General features: G+C 36.2%; 1 protein-coding gene across 1 annotated transcript in view; it reads right to left on the bottom strand.

The window, feature by feature from the left end:
- LOC115900418 (ankyrin repeat domain-containing protein 30A-like) overlaps positions 1-23,916 on the bottom strand; it is a 61,041-nt gene that overhangs the window by 4,411 nt on the left and 32,714 nt on the right. Inside the window, 3 exon segments of the mRNA XM_030941080.1 lie at positions 4,832-5,045; positions 19,332-19,434; positions 22,086-22,147. Of these exon segments, the coding sequence (XP_030796940.1) occupies positions 4,832-5,045; positions 19,332-19,434; positions 22,086-22,147 (379 nt within the window).

The raw sequence follows: 23,916 nt of genomic DNA, 5'->3' as shown, positions 1-23,916 counted from the left end.
TCCTTTATATCCCTTTTAAGTTGGATTCCTAGGTATTTTATTTTCTTTGAAGCTATTGTGAATGGGAGTTCATTCATGATTTGGCTCTCTGTTTGTCTGTTACCGGTGTATACGAATGCTTGTGATTTTTGCATGTTGATTTTGTATCCTGAGACTTTGCTGAAGTTGCTTATCAGCTTAAGGAGATTTTGGGCTGAGACGATGGGGTTTTCTAAATATACAATCATGTCATCTGCAAACAGGGACAATTTGACTTCTTCTTTTCCTAACTGAATACCCTGGATTTCTTTCTCTTGCCTGATTGCCCTAACCAGAACTTCCAACACTATGTTGAATAGGAGTGGTGAGAGAGAGCATGCGTGTCTTGTGCCAGTTTTCAAAGGGAATGCTTCCAGTTTTTGCCCATTCAGTATGATATTGGCTGTGGGTTTGTCATAAATAGCTCTTATTATTTTGAGGTACGTTTCATCAATACCAATTTTATTGAGAGTTTTTATGATGAAGGGCTGTTGAATTTTATCAAAGGCCTTTTCTGCATCTATTGAGATAATCATGTGGTTTTTGTCTTTGGTTCTGTTTATATGCTGGATTATGTTTATTGATTTGCGTGTGTTGAACCAGCCTTGCATCCCAGGGATGAAGCCCACTTGATCATGGTGGATAAGCTTTTTGATGTGCTGCTGGATTCTGTTTGCCAGTATTTTATTGAGGATTTTTGCATCTATGTTCATCAGGGATATTGGCCTAAAATTCTTTTTCTGTTGTATCTCTGTCAGGCTTTGGTATCAGGATGATGTTGGCCTCATAAAATGAGTTAGGGAGGATTCCCTCTTTTTCTATTGATTGGAATAGTTTCAGAAGGAATGGTACCAACTCCTTCTTGTACTTCTGGTTGAATTTGGCTGTGAATTCTTTTGGTCCAGGACTTTTTTTGGTTGGTAAGCTATGAATTATTGCCTCAATTTCAGAGCCTGCTATTGGTCTATTCAGGGATTCAACTTCTTCCTGGTTTAGTCTTGGGAGAGTGTAAGTGTCCAGGAAATTATCCATTTCTTCTAGGTTTCCTAGTTTATTTGTGTAGAGGTGTTTATAGTATTCTCTGATAGTAGTTTCTATTTCTGTGGGGTTGGTGTTGATATCTCCTTTATCATTTTTTATTGTGTCTATTTGATTCTTCTCTCTTTTCTTCATTATTAGTCTTACCAGCGGTCTATCAATTTTGTTGATCTTTTCAAAAAACCAACTCCTGGATTAATTGATTTTTTGGAGGGTTTTTTGTGTCTCTATCTCCTTCAGGTCTGCTCTGATCTTAGTTATTTCTTGCCTTCTGCTAGCTTTTGAATGTGTTTGCTCTTGCTTCTCTACTTCTTTTAATTATGTTGTTAGAGTGTCAATTTTAGATCTTTCCTGCTTTCTCTTGTGGGCATTTAGTGCTATAAATTTCCCACTACACACTGCTTTAAATGTGTCCCAGAGATTCTGGTATGTTGTGTCTTTGTTCTCATTGGTTTCAAAGAACATCTTTATTTCTGCCTTCATTTCGTTATGTACCCAGTAGTCATTCAGGTGCAGGTTGTTCAGTTTACGTGTAGTTGAGTGGTTTTGATTGAGTTTCTTAGTCCTGAGTTCTAGTTTGATCGCACTGTGGTCTGAGAGACAGTTTGTTATAATTTCTGTTCTTTTACATTTGCTGAGGAATGCTTTACTTCCAACTGTGTGGTCAATTTTGGAATAAGTGCAATGTGGTGGTGAGAAGAATGTACATTCTGTTGTTTTGAGGTGAAGAGTTCTGTAGATGTCTATTAGGTCCGTTTGGTGCAGAATTGAGTTCAATTCCTGGATATCCTTGTTGAGTTTCTCTTTAATTGATCTGTCTAACATTCACAGTGGGGTTTTAAATCCTCCCATTATTATTGTATGGGAGTCTCAGTCTCTTTGTAAGTCTCTAAGGACTTGCTTGATGAATCTGGGTTCTCCTGCATTGGGTGCATATATATTTAGGATAGTTAGCTCTTTCCGATGAATTGATCCCTTTACCATTATGTAATGGCCTTCTTTGTCTCTTTTGATCTTTGATGGTTTAAAGTCTGTTTTATCAGAGACTAGCATTGCAACCCCTGCTTTTTTTTGTTTTCCAATTGCTTGGTAGATCTTCCTCCATACCTTTATTTTGAGCCTATGTGTGTCTCTGCATGTGAAATGGGTCTCCTGAATACAGCAAACTGATGGGTCTTGACTCTTTATCCAGTTTGCTAGTCTGTGCCTTTTAATTGGACCATTTAGTCTATTTACATTTAAGGTTAATATTCTTTTGTGTGAACTTGATCCTGTCATTATGATATTGGCTGGTTATTTTGCTCGCTAGTTGATGCAGTTTCATCCTAGCATCGATGGACTTTACATTTTGACATGTTTTTGCCATGGGTGGTACTGGTTGTTCCTTTTCATGTTTAGTGCTTCCTTCAGGATCTCTTGTAAGGCAGGCCTGATGGTGACAAAATCTGTAAGCATTTTCTTGTCTGTAAAGGATTTTATTTCGCCTTCACTTTTGAAACTTAGTTTGGCCAGATATGAAATTCTGGGTTTAAAATTCTTTTCTTTAAGAATGTTGAATATTGGCCCCCACTCTCTTCTGGCTTGGAGAGTTTCTGCCAAGAGATCTGCTGTTAGTCTGATGGGCTTTCATTTGTGGGTAACCTGACCTTTCTCTCTGGCTGCCCTTAACATTTTTTCCTTCATTTCAACTTTGGTGAATCTGGCAATTATGTGTCTTGGAGTTGCTCTTCTGGAGGAGTATCTTTGTGGCATTCTCTGTATTTCCTGAATTTGAATGTTGGCCTGCCCTACTTGGTTGGGGAAGTTCTCCTGGATGATATCCTGAAGAGTGTTTTCCAACTTGGTTCCATTTTCCCCATCACTTTCAGGCACACCAATCAGATGTAGATTTGGTCTTTTCATATAATCTCATATTACTTGGAGGCTTTGTTCATTTCTTTTTACTCTTTTTTCTCTACACATCTCTTCTCACTTCATTTCATTCATTTGATCTTCAATCGCTGATACTCTTTCTTCCAGTTGATCGAGTTGGTTACTGAAGCTTGTGCATTTGTCACATAGTTCTCGTGTTATGCTTTTCATCTCTGTCAGTTCTTTTAAGGACTTCTCTACATTTGTTATTCTAGTTATCCATTCGTCAAATTTTTTTTTCAAGGTTTTTAGTTTCTTTGTGCTCGTTACGTAGTTCCTCCTTTAGCTCTGAGAAGTTTGACCAACTGAAGCCTTCTTCTCTTGACTCATCAAAGTCATTCTCTGTCCACCCTTTTTCCATTGCTGATGATGAGTTGTGTTCCTTTGGAGGGGGAGATGCACTCTGATTTTTGAATTTCCAGCTTTTCTGCACTGATTTTTCCCCATCTTTGTGGTTTTATCGGCCTTTGGCCTTTGATGTTGGTGATGTACTGATGGGGTTTTGGTTGGGTGTCCTTTCTGTTTGTTAGTTTTCCTTCTAACAGTCAGGACCCTCAGCTGTAGGTCTGTTGGAGTTTGCTTGAGGTCCACTCCAGACCCTGTTTGCCTGGGTATCAGCAGTGGAGGCTGCAGAAGATAGAATATTGCTGAACAGCGAGTGTTGCTGTCTGATTCTTGCTCCGGAAGCTTCGTCTCAGGGGTGTACCCTGCCCTGTGAGGTGTGAGGTGTCGATCTGCACCTAGTGGGGGATGTCTCCCAGTTAGGCTACTCAGGGGTCAGGGACCCACTTGAGCAGGCAGTCTGTCTATTCTCAGATGTCAACCTCAGTGCTGGGAGATCCACTGCTCTCTTCAAAGCTGTCAGACGGGGGCATTTACCTCTGCCAAGGTTTCTGCTGCTTTTTGTTTAGCTATGCCCTGTCCCCAGAGGTGGAGTCTACAGAGGCAGGCTGGCCTCCTTGAGCTGTGGTGGGCTCCACCCAATTCCAGCTTCCTGGCGGCTTTATTTACCTACTTAAGCCTCAGGAATGGTGGGTGCCCCTCCCACAGCCTTGCTGCCACCGTGCAGTTAGATCTCGGACTGCTGTGCTAGAAATGAGGGTGGCTCCGTGGCAGTAGGACCCTCTGGGCCAGGTGTGGGATATAATCTCCTGGTGTGCCGTTTGCTAAGACCCTTGGTAAAGCGCTACTAGGGTGGGTATTCACCCGATTTTCCAGGTGTTGTGTGTCTCAATTTCCTTTGGCTAGGAAAAGAAATTCCCTTTCCCCTTGTGCTTCCCAGGTGAAGCGATGCATTGCCCTGCTTCAGCTCTGGATGGTCACGCTGCACCCACGAACCAGCGCCAAGTGTCCGACATGACCCAGTGAGATGAAGCCGGTACCTTAGTTGAAAATGCAGAAATCACCTGTCTTCTGTGTCACTCACACTGGGAGCTGGAGGCTGGAGCTGTTCCTATTCGGCCATCTTTGGCATGCCCCACCCCTAGATATTTTTATATTGAAGGATCTATTCCAAGTCAATAATTAGAAAGGATAAAAAAGATTTACATGCAGTTATGCATTGCAGCACTTATAATACAAAAAATTAAAAATCAAAAATATTAATTTGTTAAGTAATGGGATTTCCAAATAATGGCCTTCTATATAGCCATTAAAGTTGTGATTTAAATAAATATGCATTTAGTTATCAGCAGAAGTATTCACATTTAAGAACTTGTATTATTTAAAAGAATTTGACACTCTACAAGACAGAGATTTTTCTCTCCAGTTAAACCTCAGAAGGTAAGGTAGCTTTTACAAAAAGTATCCTACATACCTTTAGTATAAATAGTTGAAATATTTATTTCAAACCAGGATATCATACCTCGCACTGCAGAGCTCTTGTTCCCATTTAACTTTTTGGTTCTCTAACCGTGATTTTATTTCTTTTGCTTCTGATAGTTCCTTTTGTAGTACACAAAACTTGTTTTTCATTTGTTCCAGTTTTCTTGTAAGTTGTTCACAGTGATCTTTTTTAAGTTCCCGTGCTCTTTCACAAGAAGGAACTGCATCCAACATTTTTGATAGGCTAGTCGAATCTGTCTCAAGGAGGAGATAGAAATAAAATATATTAATACTTTTGGGATATAAAAGGCTGCATATTTTAACAATCATTAACTCATACACTGAACAAATTTATATTGATTACCTACCATGGGGAAGGCATTATACTAAGCTCTGCAGATTAAACAGAAAAAAACAAAACAAAATGAAACAAAACTCTGCTCTTGTTTAGCTTAAAATATAAAATATAAAATAAAAAACAAAGCCCCAGAAAAGTTACAATTACAAATTCAGATAGATACTGTAAGAAAACAGATTGCTTAGAATAAGATCTATACTAGGCCCATGGAAAAATCCCCTGAGGATTGTATAGCTACACTGAGGAATGAAGACTGAAAAGGATGCAGTTAAGCAAGTGGGGAAGGAAAGCATTTTAGCCAGCGTGTGGCATGTGCTGAAGCTCTAGTGTAGTCTGCCTCTAGCCACAAGAGATCAACAGATGTTGATTTTTCTTCTTAGCTAAAATAATTAAAAATAAAACACATAAAATACACTAAACAATTTTTTAGACAGTGGACATTAGGCCAAGAAGATGATAATCCCTGAAAAACAGGAAAATAAAATGGAAAGCAAACCTCATGAATGTTTCAGCTTCCTGCCTTGACAGAGATCCAAGACATGACACAGGAAGAAAAAACTGAAGTGGAAACTACCAGACTCTCTTGGTTACATTGCTGAAGCTTAGAGTCTGGTAAAACCAAAGGAGACAGACAACACCAAACAGAGCACTGAGGAGGAGAGAGATACAGAATGGAAAGCAAGAAATCCCTGGAAATCCCCTCCCAGTATTTAGCAAAATAATGAAGATTGCATGTGAGCCAGAAAACTACCTAAGACCAAGCCAGGTCAGGGGGACTTATAAAATTAGAGAAAATCACACCTGTGCTCACATAGTACCAAGAAAAGTGCCTATTTTTATAGATTTGCCTGGGAAGACTCAGACTTCCCAGGAAAATGAATAGTCTGAAAGGTCTTGCCTCAGGTGTGGGGAGTTAGCTCCTATCATAAAAAGAAAAAATAAAAAGGATCAAGCTGTTTATAAGTAACTCAACTCTATTCTACAATAAAAATCAAGAAGATAAGTAGAGCAATAGAAGATACTTTAAAAAACTAAATTGCACTTGTAAAGATACAAGTTACAATGCTGGAGATGAAAGCTACGCTGAGTAGATATGAGCATAGATTGATTTGCCACCAAGAAAGAAAAGTTTCCTAAATTTGAGACACTAGAGAACTATGAGCAAACTCCCAGCACGTAATATATAAGTCCCTAAAGAAGTAGGAGGACAGACAGAAAAAAATTTGAGGAAAAATTGGCTAAATATATTCTAAACTTAATGAAAGCTACAATCCCACAGATCCAGGCTGGTATCTAGCTGGAAGTGAAGAAATGAAAATACAAGATTGTAATTTCTTTTTTTTTTTTTTTTTTTTTATACTTTAAGTTCTAGGGTACATGTGCATAACGTGCAGGTTTGTTACATATGTATACTTATGCCATGTTGGTGTGCTGCACCCATCAACTCGTCAGCACCCATCAATTCATCATTTATATCATGTATAACTCCCCAATGCAAGCCCTCCCTCCTCCCCCCTCCCCCCTACCCATGATAGGCCCCAGTGTGTGATGTTCCCCTTCCCGAGTCCAAGTGATCTCATTGTTCAGTTCCCACCTATGAGTGAGAACATGCGGTGTTTGATTTTCTGTTCTTGTGATAGTTTGCTAAGAATGATGGTTTCCAGCTGCATCCATGTCCCTACAAAGGACGCAAACTCATCCTTTTTTATGGCTGCATAGTATTCCATGGTGCATATGTGCCACATTTTCTTAATCCAGTCTGTCACAGATGGACATTTGGGTTGATTCCAAGTCTTTGCTATTGTGAATAGTGCCGCAATAAACATACGTGTGCATGTGTCTTTGTAGTAGAATAATTTATAATCCTTTGGGTATATACCCAGTAGTGGGATGGCTGGGTCATATGGTACATCTAGTTCTAGATCCTTGAGGAATTGCCATACTGTTTTCCATAATGGTTGAACTAGTTTACAATCCCACCAACAGTGTAAAAGTGTTCCTATTTCTCCACATCCTCTCCAACACCTGTTGTTTCCTGACTTCTTAATGATTGCCATTCTAACTGGTGTGAGATGGTATCTCATTGTGGTTTTGATTTGCATTTCTCTGATGGCGAGTGATGATGAGCATTTTTTCATGTGTCTGTTGGCTGTATGAATATCTTCTTTTGAGAAATGTCTGTTCATATCCTTTCCCCACTTTTTGATGGGGTTGTTTGTTTTTTTCTCGTATATTTGTTTGAGTTCTTTGTAGATTCTGGATATTAGCCCTTTGTCAGATGAGTAGGTTGCAAAAATTTTCTCCCATTCTGAAAAGCAACGGCAGCAAAAGCAAAAATTGACAAATGGGATCTAATTAAACTAAAGAGCTTTTGCACAGCAAAAGAAACTACCATCAGAGTGAACAGGCAACCTACAGGCAAGATTGTAATTTCTTATACCATCTATGATATGATATAATATTACTTGAAGGTGGATTGTGATGAGGAAAATCCATACACTATATATTCTAAAACAACCACTAAGACAGCAAAGCATTTATATATAAAACTAAATCATAAAAATTACTAAACTAGTCTGAAGGAAGCAGAAAAAGAATAAAACAAAGCAAAGAAGATCTGGGACTAATAGAAATCAAACAGCATGGTGACAGACAATTTTTATCATATCAATAATCACATTATAAATTAAACTGATCAAAAAACCTCTGCTCAAAGGCAGATTGTCAGAATGGATATAAAAGTAAGATCTACCTGTATAACACCTATAAGAAATAAACTTTAAATATAAAGACAAAAATTGGTTAAAGATGAAACAAGACACACCACACTAACACATGACAAAAGAAGGCTGAGGAGGAGTGGTTGTATTAATACCAAAGTACATTTCATAGCAAAAATATTACCAGAAATACACAAGGTCATTTTATAGTGACAAAGGTTCACCTAATCAAGAAAACATAACAGTCCTAAATATTTTTGTAGAAAATAACGTAAATCCTTCAAACTACATGATACAAAAATAGATAGAACTGCAAAAGAAATGGACAAATGCCCAAGTATAGTCTAAAATTTCTAAACCCCTTACTCAAGTAGTAGAATAAGGAGGCAGAAAGTTGGCAAGAATGTGGTAGACTTAACATCATTCTTCAGAAGTACTTAAGGACTATATTCTAGATCATATCTTAATGAAAGGATTGAGAAGGATTTAGGTCACACAAAACATGTTACCTGACCCCAAAACAGTCAAATTAAAACTCAACAATAAAAATGTACCTGGAACAACTCAACTATTGGAAATTAAGTAACATAACATCCAAACAACCCTAGGTTGGCTCCAAAAATAATAAAAAGAAAAATTAGAAAGTATTTTGAACTAACTTCAAATAAAAACACAACACGTTAGATACTGTAAAATGCATCTACAACAGCACTTAAATAAAAATTTTCAGCACTGAATGTCTATATTAGAAGACTCTCAAATAAATAACTTTGACTTTTACCTTAAGAAACTAAAGAAAAAAATAAGAAAAAAGTAAACTCAATGGAAGTAGAGGAAATGATAAGTATCTGCATTGGCCTGAATGTTTTTGTCCTTGCAATTTTCATATGCTAAAATCAAATCACAGAGGTGATGTTATTAGGAGGCAGGAGTTTTGGGATGTAATTAGGTCATGAGGGCCACCCTTCATAAATGGATTAATGCTCTGATAGAAATAACCCCAGAGAGCCTCTTTACCCTTTCTGCCATGTGAGGACACAGGGCAAAAGAATGCATCAATAAATCATGAAGTGATACCTCTTCAGACATAAAATTTGATGATACCTTGTGATCTGGAACTGTGCAGCTTCCAAAATTGTGAGAATTCAATCTATGTTCTTGATAAGCTCCCAACTATAGATTTTTTAAATAATAGGCAAAGAGAACTAAAACATCAGAGATGGAACTAATAAAACACAAAAATGATAGAAAAATTGAACAACACCTAACACTTTGAGAGGGTCAATAAAAGCAAAAGTCTATCTAGCCAAACTAGCTCTTGAAAAGAAAAAGTTACAATTACTAACTCTGGAAATGAGTTAATGTGACATTATTTCAGATTCTACAGATACTTAAAAATACAAGGTAATATTAAAAAATGTATGTGAATAAACATGACAACGTAGACAAAATTGACAAATTCATTGAAATGTGAAAATTACCATCTGATTTTTGACAAAACTGAAAAAAAAAGCAATGGGAAAAGAATTCCCTATTTAATAAATGGTATTGGGAAAACTGGCTGGCCATATGCAGAAAACTGAAAGTCGACCCCTTCTTTACACCTTATACAAAAATTAACTCCAGATGGATTAAAGACTTAAACATAAAACCTAAAACCATAAAAAGCCTAAAAGAAAACCTAGGCAATACCATTCAAGACATAGGCATGGGTAAGGATTTCATGACTAAACATCAAAAGCAATGGCAACAAAAGCTAAAATTGACAAATGGGACCTGGTTAAACTAAAGAGCTTTGGCACACCAAAAGAAACTAGCATCAAAATGAACAGGCAACCTTTAAGATAGTAGAAAATTTCTGCAATCTATCCATCTGACAAAGGGCTAATATCCAGAACCTATAATAACTTAAACAAATTTACAAGAAAAAAACAAACAGCTCCATCAAAAAGTGGGCGAAGGATATTAACAGACACTTCTTCAAAGATGACATTTATGCAGCCAACAAACATAGGAAAAAAAATCTCATCATCATTGGTCATTAGAGAAACGCAAATGAAAACCACAATGAGATATAATCTCATGCCAGTTAAAATTGCGATCATTAAAAAGTAAGGAAATGAGCCTGTAACCCCAGCACTTTGGGAGGCCGACACGGGTGGATCACGAGGTCAGGAGATCGAGACCATCCTGGCTAACACGGTGAAACCCCGTTTCTACTAAAAAATCCAAAAAACTAGCCAAGCGAGGTGGTGGGCGCCTGTAGTCCCAGCTACTCAGGAGGCTGAGGCAGGAGAATGGCGTAAACCCAGGAGGCAGAGCTTGCAGTGAGCTGAGATCTGGCCACTACACTCCAGCCTGGGTGACAGAGTGAGACTCTGTCTCAAGAAAAAAAAAAAAAAAAAAAAAAAGTCAGGAAACAACAGATGCTGGAGAGGATGTGGAGAAATAGGAACACTTTTACACTGTTGGTGGGAGTGTAAATTATCTCAACCGTTGTAGAAGACAGTGTGGCGATTCCTCAAGGATCTAGAACCAGAAATACCATTTGACCCAGCCATCCCATTACTGCGTATATACCCAAAGGATTATAAATCATGCTACTATAAAGACACATGCACATGTATGTTTATTGCGGCACTATTCACAATAGCAAAGACTTGAAACCAACCCAAATATCCATCAATGATAGACTGGATAAAGAAAATGTGGCCCATATACACCATGGAATACTATGCGGCCATAAAAATGGATGAGTCCATGTCCTTTGCAGGGACATGGATGAAGCTGAAAACCATCATTCTCAGCACACTAGCACAAGAACAGATAACCAAACACTGCATGTTATCACTCATAAGAGAGAGTTGAACAATGAGAACATATGGACACGGGGAGGGGAACATCACACACCAGGGCCTGTTGTGGGGTAAGGGGCTAGGGGAGGGGTAGCATTAGGAGAAGTACGTAATGTAGATGATAGGTTGATGGGTACAGAAAATCACCATGGCACATGTATACCTATATAACAAACCTGCACGTTCTGCACATGTAACCTAGAACATAAAGTATAACAATAATAATAGAAAAAAGAAAAAAATTTTAACTAGGAATAACAGTATACTGATTCTGGCAAACATTCAGAGGAAACCTTTATGGAAGAGATCCAATTCTTTTTTCCAAAATAAAAATCGTGTCAACAATAGAAAAATAAAATCTAGTCAGTAGTCAAAAAAAATACAATATCTCAAGAAAAAATAGATAACCTGCATTACCCTAAATCTATAAAAGAGTATTAAGTCATACTTAAAAATCTTCCTACAATGAAAAGTCCAGGCCAAGAATCCTACACTGGTGATTTCTACCAAATATTTTAGAGAAAAATGAGATATAATTCTAAACAAACTCTACCCCTAAAATAAAAGAAAGTACAATATAGTTTGGATGTGTGTCCCCACCAAAATCTCCCATTGAAATATAATCCCCAATGTTGGAAGTAAAGTTTGGTGAGTGGTGAATGCATCATGAGGAATGATTTCTCACAAATAATTTAGCACCATGCCCTTGGTGTTGTCCTCATAATAGTGATTCTCATGAAAATGGGTCATTTAAATGTGCATGGCACCTCCCACCTCTCTCTCTTGCTCCTACTCTGGCCATGTGATGTACAAATTCCTGCTTCACCTTCTGCCATAATTGTAAGCTTCCACAGTCCTCCCCAGAAGCAGAGCCCCATGTTATGCTTCTTGTACAACCTGTAGAAATGTGAGCCAGTGAAACCTATTTTCTCATAAATTACCCAATCTCAGGTATTTCTCTATAGCAGTGCACAAATAGCCTAATACGGAGTACATTTCAACTCATTGTATAATGCTAGCATTACTCTAAATCAAAACCAGATGATATTATTATAAACAAGAGAAATGCCTTATGAACATGTATGCAAAATTCAACCAATTTGTGAAGTAACGATGATAACCTTAAAAAGATGAGTGAATAAACTATGTGCTATAGTTATACAATGGAAATAACTATGTGCTATAGCTATACAATGGAATATTACTAAGGAATAAAGGAGAGGAACTATCAAGCTATGAAAAGACTTAAATGCATGTTTCCAAAAATGACATTATCCATAAAACAAAATTATGGATAGAGTAAAAAGATCAGTGATGGTTACCAAAAGGTTGAAGAGCAAAGATGTATGTTGATATCCTGTGTTTTTCCAATTTTCAGAACTTTTGGCTCATCTTTCTAAACTGAAAAAGAGAGTCATTTCTTCTATTTAAGTTTACTTTCACTTGCTTGAGACATGTTATCACCCTTGAGGGTGTGGCTTTAATGTATGCTGAGGAATACAATTTGTTTCTGAGTGCTGTCAGGGGAGTCAGCCTCTGTATGATTCTTTTGGATATATGCAAATTTAGTATGGTGGTTTTCCCAAATGCTAGTTCTCATGGCAGCATACTGGGCATGTGAGAAAGCCTTAGATTTGCTGCAGAAATGAGAAAGTGGAAGTCTCAGGAAGCCTAAGTCACTTTCCTATCCTCACTTGAGTCAGCAAATTTTGTAATGGGGTGTGCAGTGCAACCTCCCAGCTAACAAATGGTGACCGCAGGTTAGAATGTACTGTGGAAAAAGTGGGTAAGAACATGCTTTGTCTTTGTTTTACTTGTAGGAACTCTCTGTTGCCTCAGGTTATCGGCAAGCCTGTGTAATGCCTAGCACCCAGAATTCTCTACTCAGCTCCAGAAAGAAGGATGAAGCTTAGCAAAACTACACTGACACGCTGGACTGAACTGACAAAACTGGCCTGCTGTTTGGATACCTTAACGAGGAGCACAAGCACCAGACAAGCCAAGGGTCTCAGGAAAAGCTCTTAGTGAATTACAAAGAGGATCCCAGAGGAAAAAGAAAACGCGGCAACAGTTCTATGTCCTGAGTGGTCATAAATGGCTCGGCTTCCTTATCAAAACCCTGACCTAAGACTCATAAAAAGCTTATATGACTTTTTCTTCAAAAAAGCAGTCTCCTGTCTTCCTCTCCCCACAAAAACACACTATGTCTGATAGTTGCCATTTACCCAGATAAGTTTAATTAAATATCAACCCCCATTTTCTTTCAGGAATTAATATTTTACTATTACTTTCTTTGATTGATTCAGCAAACTTTATGATATAGTTTGTTTTCCAGGATAAATTATTCATCAATAAGATTCTTCAAAGATATGTATACTTTAATATCAATGAAATTTATGTCTAGTCTCTTAAAGTTAAAAAAAGTCTAGGTTCAAACTATATCAAAAGCGTGCAGAGTCCCAGGTGACAAAAAGTAAATGTGTAACTATTTTCCTTTAGAAACAAAAACATTGAGTTTAAAATTTTTGAGTGAAAAAAGAAAAAAGCAAAAAACACAGAAGGAAAATTTTACAAACCATTTCATCATCTAGAGCCCATTTATCATATGGCATCTGTGAATCTCACACATGGCTAACATATACTGGTTAAAAACTATGAGAGTGTCTGAAGTACAAGATACACTTAGAATCACTTATATCATTAAATTACAAGCACTCATCATATTCTTTAATTTATGCTATAATTGAGAAGGCACACAGTTACAATGATAGTTCAGTTGAATGTAAAATTGATGTCTCATCAATGAAAGCGTAATGAATTCATGAGCAAGGATGTATATTAGGGAATAATAGTAAATAAAAATATTCATTGTTTTCTGTACACATGTGGTACAGTTTTATGTCTACATTTTTTTTGCATCCTCTCATTTATCCATTTGAATGTTTCTTGATCCCCTCATGTCAGTGAGCATATACAATTCATAAAGAAAATAATGTATAAAAAACTTTCACTATTGAAATATTTATTCAAAAACTTGATTGCTAAATATTAATTAGGTATAAATATTTTTATTTTGAAATCAGTATAATATTTAAAAATTAGCTTTAGTATTCAAGTAATAAGTTCAGTATTTTTTGTTTGTTTCAAATATTAGTCTGATTTGATTTATCGTATTAGTCTCTAACAAATTTTTATTTTTTTATTTTTATTTTTTTTGAAATGGAGTCTCATTCTGTCAACCCTGCTGGAGTGCAGTGGCGTGATCTTGGCTCACAGCAACCTCCACCCGCTGGGTTCAAGCAACTCTCCTGCCTCAGCCTCTTGAGTAGCTGGGATTACAGGCATGTGCAACCATGCCAAGCTATTTTTTTTTTTTTTTTTTTTTTGTATTTTTAGGAGAGACAGAGTTTCACCATGTTGGCCAGGCTGGTCTCGAACTGCTGACCCCAAGTGATCCACCCACCCTCCTCAGCCTCCCAAAGTGCTGGGATTACAGGCATGAGCCATCAGGCTTGGCCTTCTAACAGATTTTTATAGAACAGCAATTTTACTAACAAAGCCAATGAGTTCATATTCAAATTTATCTCACTTAAATAACTAATAACAAAAAATCTCTCTCTGAATCCTGAAAGCAATAGAGAAGAGTAATGAGTCACTATGGTAGACCCAAATCTAGTAATCCCTCCTTCTTCCAATACTCTCCAGAGCACACACAATATAATCTTTTGGAGTGCAAATGTTCCAAATGCATCTGAAGTGAGTTCACTCAAGTTTCCTTCTCAGAAACTTCACAATTACCTAGTTAGCTTCTTCCCCTCACACCCCTTCATGCCTCACAATTGCTATTCTTTAGCAAAAATAATCTCCAGATCTGTGGTCTTGATTCTTTCCCTTCAGTACTTTTTAAAATAAATTTTCCTACCACTTTCTTTCTCTTTCAGAAGTAGTATCATGCATCTATAAATTCTGTTGTTGTTTTCTAACCTCTTTCTTCTCCTCTTCTGGCTAAAAACATACTTAGAAATAAAATCAAAATAATGCTTTCCCTTGACTCTGTTATGTCTTGATATTCCATCCAATTGCTCTTCTTCCAAATTATTTCAATGAAAACTCTATACCCTTGCTACTCAGTGCATGGTCCAAGAACCACCAGCATTAGCATCACCTGAAAATTTATTAAAACTGCACAATCTCAAGTCTGTTAAATCAGAATGTGCATTGTTAACAAGTTCTGTAGCTCATTTATTAAAGTTTGAAAACTTCTGGACCATACTGAAAAAAATATACACATATGTGGCTGCCCATATATGCCAATAATATATTCACCAATAATATATTCACCAATAATAGATAAAACATAGCTTTGCATAGTCAGGTAATTCCATCCCTAATGTCTTCCACTAGCGAGTAAGAAACGGTGGATATTTTTTATTGTTATTACACTTTAAGTTCTAGGGTACATGTACACAACATGCAGGTTTGTTACATATGTAGACATGTGCCATGTTGGTGTGCTGCACCCATTAACTCGTCATTTACATTGGATACTTAATGCTATCCCTCTCCTCTCCCCCACTCGACAACAGGCTCCAGTGTGTAATGTTCCCCACCCTGTGTCTAAGTGTTCTCATTGTTCAATTCCCACCTATAAGTGAGAACACGCGGTGTTTGGTTTTCTTTCCTTGCAATAGTTTGCTCAGAATGATGGTTTCCAGCTTCATCCGTGTTCATGATACTGATTCTTCCTCTCCATGAGCATGAAATGTTCTTCCATTTGTTTCTGTCCTCTTTTATTTTGTTGAGCAATGGTTTGTAGTTCTTCTTGAAGAGGTCCTTCACATCCCTTGTAAGTTGGATTCCTAGGTATTTTCTTCTCTTTGAAGCAGTTTTGAATGGGAATTCACTCATGATTTGGTTCTCTGTGTGTCTGTTATTGGTGTATAGGAATGTTTGTGATTTTTGCACATTGATTTTGTATCATGAGATGTTGCTGAGGTTGCTTACATCAACTTAAGGAGATTTTGCACTGAGACGATGGGGTTTTCTAAATATACAATCATGTCGTCTGCAAAAAGGGACAATTTGACTTCCTCTTTTCCTAATTGAATACCTTTGATTTCTTTCTCTTGCCTGATTGCCCTAGCCAGAACTTCCAACACTATGTTGAATAGGAGTGGTGAGAGAGGGCATCCCTGTCTTGTGCCAGTTTTCAAAGGGAAAGCTTCCAGTTTTTGCCCATTCAGTATGATATTGGCTATGGGTTTGTCATAAATAGCTCTTATTATTTTGAGATATGTCCCCTCAATACCTAGTTGATCGAGAGTTTTTAACATGAAGGGCTGTTGAATTTTGTCAAAGGTCTTTTCTGCATCTTTTGAGATAATCATATGGTTTTTGTCTTTCATTGTGTTTACATGCTGGATTGCATTTATTGATTTGCATACGTTGAACCAGCCTTGCATCCCAGGGATGAGGCCAACTTGATCGTGGTGGATAAGGTTTTTAATGTGCTGCTAGATACGATTTGCCAGTATTTTATTGAGGATTTTTGCATCAATGTTCATCAGGGACATTGGTCTAAAATTCTCTTTTTTTGTTGTATCTCTGCCAGGCTTTGGTATCAGGATGATGCTGGCCTCATAAAATGAGTTAGGGAGGATTCCCTCTTTTTCTATTGATTGGAATAGTTTCAGAAGGAATGTAACCAGCTCCTCTTTGTACCTCTGGTAGAATTCAGCTGTGAATCCGTCTGGTCCTGGATGTTTTTGGTTGATAGGTTATTAATTATTGCCTCAATTTCAGAGCCTGTTATTGGTCTATTCTGGGATTCAACTTCTTCCTCATTTAGTCTTGGGAGGGTGTATTTGTCCAGGAATTTACTCATTTATTCTAGATTTTTTAGTTTATTTGCGAGAAGTATTTATAGTATTTTCTGATGGTAGTCTGTATTTCTGTGGGATCAGTGGTGATATCCCCTTTATCATTTTTTATTGCATCTTCTCTCTTTTTTCCTTTATTAGTCTTGCTAGTGGCCTATTTTGCTGTTCTTTTCAAAAAATCAGCTCCTGAAATCATTGATTTTTTGAAGGTTTTTTTTGTGCCTCTGTCTCCTCAGTTCTGCTCTGATCTTAATTATTTCTTGCCTTCTGCTAGCTTTTGAATGTGTTTGCTCTTGCTTCTCTAGTTCTTTTAATTGTGATGTTAGGGTGTCAATTTTAGATCTTTCCTGCTTTCTCTTGTGGGCATTTAGTGCTATAAATTTCCCTATACACACTGCTTTAAATGTGTCCCAGAGTTTCTGATATATTGTGTCTTTGTTCTCATTGGTTTCAAAGAACATCTTTATTTCTGCCTTCATTTGGTTGTTTACCCAGTAGTCATTCAGGAGCAGGTTGTTCAGTTTCCATGTAGCAGTGTGGTTTTGAGTGAGTTTCTTAATCCTGAGTTCTAATTTGATTGCACTGTGGTCTGAAAGACAGTTTGTTGTGATTTCTGTGCTGTTACATTTGCTAAGGAGTGCTTTACTTCCAACTATATGGTCAATTTTGGAATAAGTGTGATGTGATGCTGAGAAGAATGTATATTCTGTTGATCTGGGGTGGAGAGTTCTGTAGATTGGCTCCACTTGGTGCAGAGCTGAGTTCAAGTCCTGGATATCCTTGTAAACCTTCTGTCTCATTGATCTGTACAATTTTGACAGTGGGGTGTTAAAGTCTCCCATTATTATTGCCTGGGAGTCTAAGTCTCTTTGTAGGTCTCTAAGGACTTGCCATATGAATCTGGGTGCTCCTTTATTGGGTGCATATATATTTAGGATAGTTAGCTCTTCTTGTTGAATTGATCCCTTTACCATTATATAATGGCCTTCTTTGTCTCTTTTGATCTTTGTTGGTTTAAAGTCTGTTTTATTAGAGAGTAGGAGAGCAACCTCTGCTTTTTGTTTGTTTGTTTGTTTTTCATATGCGTGGTAGATCTTCCTCTATTCCTTTATTTTGAGCCTATGTGTGTCTCTGCACCTGAGATGGGTCTCCTGAATACAGCACACTGATGGGTCTTGAGTCTTTATCCAATTTGCCAGTCTGTGTCTTTTAATTGGTGCATGTAGCCCATTTACATTTAAGGTTAATATTGTTATGTGTGAATTTGATCCTGTCATTATGATGTTAGCTGGTTATTTTGCTCATTCTTTGAAGCAGTTTCTTCCTAGCATTGATGGTCTTTACAATCTGGCATGTTTTTGCAGTGGCTGGTACCGGTTGTTCATTTCTGAGTTTAGTGCTCCCTTCAGGAGCTCTTGTAAGGCAGGTCTGGTGGTGACAAAATCTCTCAGCATTTGCTCATCTGTAAAGGATTTTATTTCTCTTTCACGTATGAGGCTTAGTTTGGCTGGATATGAAATTCTGGGTTTAAAATTCTTTTCTTTAAGAATGTTGAATATTGGCTCCCACTCTCTTCTAGCTTGTAAAGTTTCTGCCAAGAGATCCACTGTTAGTCTGATGGGCTTCCCTTTTTGGGTAACCCGACATTTCTCTCTGGCTGTCCTTAGCATTTTTTCCTTCATTTCAACCTTGGTGAATCTGACAATTATGTGTCTTGGGGTTGCTCTTCTAAAGGAGTATCTTTGTGGTGTTCTCTGTATTTCCTGAATTTGAATGTTGGCCTGCCTTGCTACATTGTGGAAGTTCTCCTGGATAGTATCCCGAAGTGTGTTTTCCAACTTGGTTCCATTCTTCCCATCACTTTCAGATAAACTAATCAAATGTAGATTTGGTCTTTTCACATAGTCCCATATTTCTTGGAGACTTTGTTCATTTCTTTTTCCTCTTTTTTCTCTAAACTTCTCTTCTTGGTTCATTTCATTCTTCTGTTTGATCAAGTTAGACCTCTCTGATGAGATTTTAAATGATTTGACTATTAGTAACATTATTACAGAATAGCAAAAGTGTGCTAAGCCATGATACCTGAACACACTGGATGAGGACTTATGTTACAGTGGTAGGAATAGAAAAAAAGTTAACAACACTTATAAGTCAATGTAAGTGATCTCTTTAGACAGATAGTGTTACCCACCCTTTTTTCCACTTAATCGAATCGGCTACTGAAGCTTGTGCATATGTCACGAAGTTCTCGTGCCACGGTTTTCAGCTCGGGTGGAAAATTTTTGCTGTAATTCTTTTAGTAGTTTTTATACTGGAAGCTCACTATATGTTCTTCACACCTTTCTAACCATACTCTTCCTCTATCTACAGAATTATTTTATCAACCTCCTTTATATACACCTGTTTCTTTTTCCCTCATTTCCTCTCTGTACTTTCTGTCTTCCTCATTCTTTATTCCCTCTTTTACAACTTTCCTCTTATTTCCTGAGGTACCCCAGGTTTTAGAATACCTTGAATTTAAAGTAATAATGCAGTCCCTTTTCTGGCACCATCAATAAATTCTGTTGCTGACACCTGACAAGATATGTAACTTATTACCATTTTAATTCACATTTTTTTATACTGTGCATTTAGTGGGTCATGTTCTTAGGCTATTACAATATATCAGTCCTCAAATCTTTAGATAAACATACTGTCTAATGACTTATAAATAAAAAATGACTCTTACCCTTTAGTTTTCCATTTATTCTTTTGGTTTCTTCTTGATATGTAGCCTCAGGTAAACACGTGTAATTCTGCGCAGCACTTTCAGAAATACTCTGTTCAAAGTTCTATCAATAATGAATTGTAATTTAAAAATAATAATAATAGTGAGTGACATCAAGATTTCCTAACTAACATATTTCAAAAAATACTTAGTTTCCTACTTTAAAGGCAATTTGATTTAAGGATAGAAACCTATTGAAAACCAAAGCATTTATATAAAGGACTTCACATATGCTCTCTAAATCAAGCTTATTTTCATCTTCATTTAGCTATTGAAACAGTTACCAAGCATGAAAACCCCCCCCCCAAAAAAAAACATATCCACAGAAAAAATATTCACTCATGTGCATGTTTCCAGAGGAAATTACCTTCAAAATATCTAACTCTACTTTGTAGTCCCCAAGAAACATGAGAGGGCATTTAAAACAAAAGACAATCACCTGCTTCTTGCTATATAACATTGACAACATTAAGCGTTAAAAATACTCATAATTATAAATTTTTTTTTCATGCAATGTTGAGTCTGCTTGCATTGTATGCTTTTTTCTTGATTATAGGTCACATGTCTTTCTACTTCTCTTTTTTATTATTATACTTTAAGTTCTAGGGTACATGTGCATAACGTGCAGGTTTGTTACATATGTATACTTGTGCCATGTTGGTGTGCTGCACCCACCAATTCGTCAGCACCCATCAACTCGTCCTTTACATCAGGTATAACTCCCAATGCAATTCCTCCCCCCTTCCCCCTCCCCATAATAGGCCCCGGTGTGTGATGTTCCCCTTCCCGAGTCCAAGTGATCTTATTGTTCAGGGTTAAAATAAGACACTTGAAAGGAAGAGAACCTACAGAGTATGAGACAGAATATTGTAGAAGCTTCTTTATTTAGGTAGACAAGAATTTGAAATAATCAAATATTTTTGAGAAAATTTTTGATTACAGAAGAAATACATGAATGAAACTTAAAAGAAGAAACATATTCTATTATGTTTAAATGAAAGGAAACCAATATTAGATAGAGTATGTAACTTGATCTCAATTAAGACATAATTTCAGAAAAGTATAGCAAGCCCTTCATAAAAATATAAGAATGTTTATTCATAAAGCATTTATTTATTATATGCCAGGAACACATTTGAAAACTTTTCTACACCTTACAATAATGAAAATGATGATGATGATGTTTACCCCACTTTCTGCTTCTTAGTCTTTCCAGGATATTAACAGAAAAATTATAAACAAATGTGATCTGTTGTTTTTATCCGCTCCAAATGTCTTTCACCTATACTTTCACATGTCATCCTACCTCTCATGCTTGTTATGGGAGCTTGACTGGCAGTCTCAAAGAAATCTCTAACTACAGAATTTGACTGCCACTCCCATTCCCATCCTAACTGTAAACTTCTTCAATTTTCTCTAACCTAACACTACCTGTCTTTATATAGAGATCACTTATATTTACTTAAGGGTGTTGTTAACTTTTTTTCTATTTCTACCACTTTAACATAAGTCCTCATCCTGTGTGTTCAGGTCTCACTGCTTAGCACACTTTTGTTATTCAGTAAGAACATTACTAATAGTCAAAGCATTTAAAATCTCATCAGAGAGGTCTAACTTGCTAAATTCCTAGCAAGTTTAGAAAACAGTAGTAGTAGCCTGCTGATACTTAACATACCCTTACACTAGACTAGAAATCCACATGTCTGTTGTTATTTCCCCAATATTTTTCTGACAATACTGCCATCATGTTTTAAAAAAGTACCCTCAATATTTATTACGTCACTGAATACCACTGTCATCATTATCTTACATTTGTATACACATTTTTCAGTTTAGAAAATATTTTTACTTTTATTACAACATTGCTCAATTGAAAATAACTAAGAGGTAGATATTAGCACTAATTCAACGAACAAGGCCACTGACATTTGAATACACGAAATAATTTTCTCCAAGGTTACATAACTAGTAAGTAACAGAACCAGAATACTGACTGGTTTTTTGACTTCTACTCATGATTTTTACTACTACAAAGCAGCTACTTCTAACAACCAGTGAGGCCCTTTCCATCTCTTTACATAGCTGTGATCTCAGAATACAGATATTTATGTGGTTGAAAGCATGGCTGCCACAAAAGAACTCAAAGAGTTCTATTTGTGAAAATAATGTTTATTCTTTAAAACACTATTCAACCAAATTGTTTTTATTATAGTTTCTCAGGTTTCCTATTTTCTTGCTCTTCCTTTGCCTAAAATATTCTTAAGCTCTACGCTGTACAATCGAAATATATTAATACTTTCAAGTCCCAAGCATTATCTTCTCAAGTTCCAAGGTATGCAAAACAAGTTTTACCTTTTTCCTCTGAATCCAGATATACCAGAGAATCATAAATTTGCCTAGAGGTGGACCCCTGAACTGAAATTCCTCAGTTTTTAGACAAATGTAGATTCAGAATCCAAATAAACTCCTAGAATTTCTAAGCCATATTTTTACACTATACTACAGTATCTTCTAAATTTAATCCTGAAAATAAGTGGAATTGCACTATGAAGCAATAATCTACTTAGCAAATAATAACTGTTTAGTATGTTCTGAAAAATATCAGAAATTGCTGAAGGGCAATATGCAGAGGTAAGACAAAAAAGTCAAAGTCTCTAAAGTTTCAACATCAATCAATATTTATATTTAAATAATGAAAACAAAATTACACAATACCTTAGAACTCCAATGTGATTCTGCATATGTTTCTTGTCCTGGTTTTAATGTGAACATATTATCTATAAAATATTAATCATAGATATATTCATGAGAACATTCATTACGATATATTTTAAAAGTGTATACAAATCTATTTTTTTCATGAATCTGTGGTCTTTCTTATTCAACCTGTACATACTTTTTTCAGATTATTCCCGCCACTTTTATGGTCAATCTAATAGAATTGCAAACTAAAATATTTAAAAGCGAACTTTTTATTCATTAGAATTAAAAAAAATAGAAATTTGGCTAACTTGTACAAATTATTTCTTCAAAAAGGCAGTAATGTGTTCTTCTTCCCAGAAACAGTATTTCTTGTGCTTGAAATGTAATGAGATAACTTTAATTATATGTTATCTTTCATTTTTTTCTATTTTTTAGCATTACTTAGTTTGACTCAGCAATCTCTATTAGTTGTTCAAATGAAATTATCAATAAATAAGACTTGAGAAATACAAAATTTCATGTTAACAAACTTTGTCTAACAATTTTAAGTTTCAACATGCATGACAGTATATGTTGTGTATGTGTAATAAATAAGCTTAAAAAACTTTTATTGCATATACATTAAATTTAAAAACTGCTTTAAATATTTCGAGACAGTCTTAAATCAATATCTTCAGAATCACCTTGTGATGCCTTAGAGAAACATTAGAAATCTATATAAAAATAATTGCTTTAAGTAACCTAATGTTTCCATAAAAAAATTAAATAAATGCCTACACATTAGTAAACATAGCTTTAATGATCCATAGGTCACAGCTTTCATTTTTATTAAAGTAGATGATTGTGCATAGCGATACTTGAAATATTTTAGTTTCTAATATATCAAAAATCAGTAGATAAAACCAACTTAAATGAAGACTGAAATCTGCATTTGTTTTTATTTTCATGTATTTGTTTTTTGCATAAACAAGCTTTAATTAGTTGTGGTGCAGTTATATAATGGAATTCCATAAAGAACCTAATATAAACAAACGCAGAGCTAGTTCTGCCCATTATGGATGGATTTAACAATACAATGCTGATCAAAGAATGTTACAGAAAATTACACACAATGTACAATTATTTACATATTAGAAGTTGAAAACAAATTCTACACATTATCTATGACCATGCACATATGTTGTGTAATGTTTAAGCATGCACAGAATAATTTTTAAGAAACTAGTTTAAACAATTGTTTACCTCTGAACAATGAAAAGACACTAAAGCCAAATGCTTCAGAATCACACTTTTACCAAAATCATCATGAGGAAATTATTACTTCTCCCATTTATTATTATTATTTATTTATTTATTTATTTATTTTTATTTTTTTGAGACGGAGTCTCACTCTGTTGCCCAGGCTGGAGTGCAGTGGCACCATCTTGGCTCATTGCAAGCTCTGCCTCCCGGGTTCACGCCATTCTTCTGCCTCAGCCTCCTGAGTAGCTGGGACTTACTTCTCCCATTTTTTAAAAATGAAGGGTACCACACACAAACACACATACACATGCACATAGGCACAAACGTGCACACCACAAACACACATACACACACACACACACACACACACACACACACAGAGTAAGCTAATCAGAATAACCGATTTCCTTAGGATGCTTCAAATGACTACATTCCCATGAGGTAACCAATGCTAAAACACAGTTGGCATGTCAAAAAGTGAAGCTTTCCCTGCAGTGAAGGGTAGAATTTGAATCAATTTTTGAACAGAAAAAATATTAGAGTTTAAAAATTCACCTTATTGAATCTTTAAGTCATACAGACATTCCCAATACAAAACATT

Source organism: Rhinopithecus roxellana, chromosome 11 (assembly GCF_007565055.1).
Source record: "Rhinopithecus roxellana isolate Shanxi Qingling chromosome 11, ASM756505v1, whole genome shotgun sequence".
Classification (NCBI taxonomy): Eukaryota; Metazoa; Chordata; class Mammalia; order Primates; family Cercopithecidae; genus Rhinopithecus; species Rhinopithecus roxellana.
Note: the sequence above shows the minus strand (reverse complement) of the source record. Positions and strands in the feature narration are given on the sequence as shown.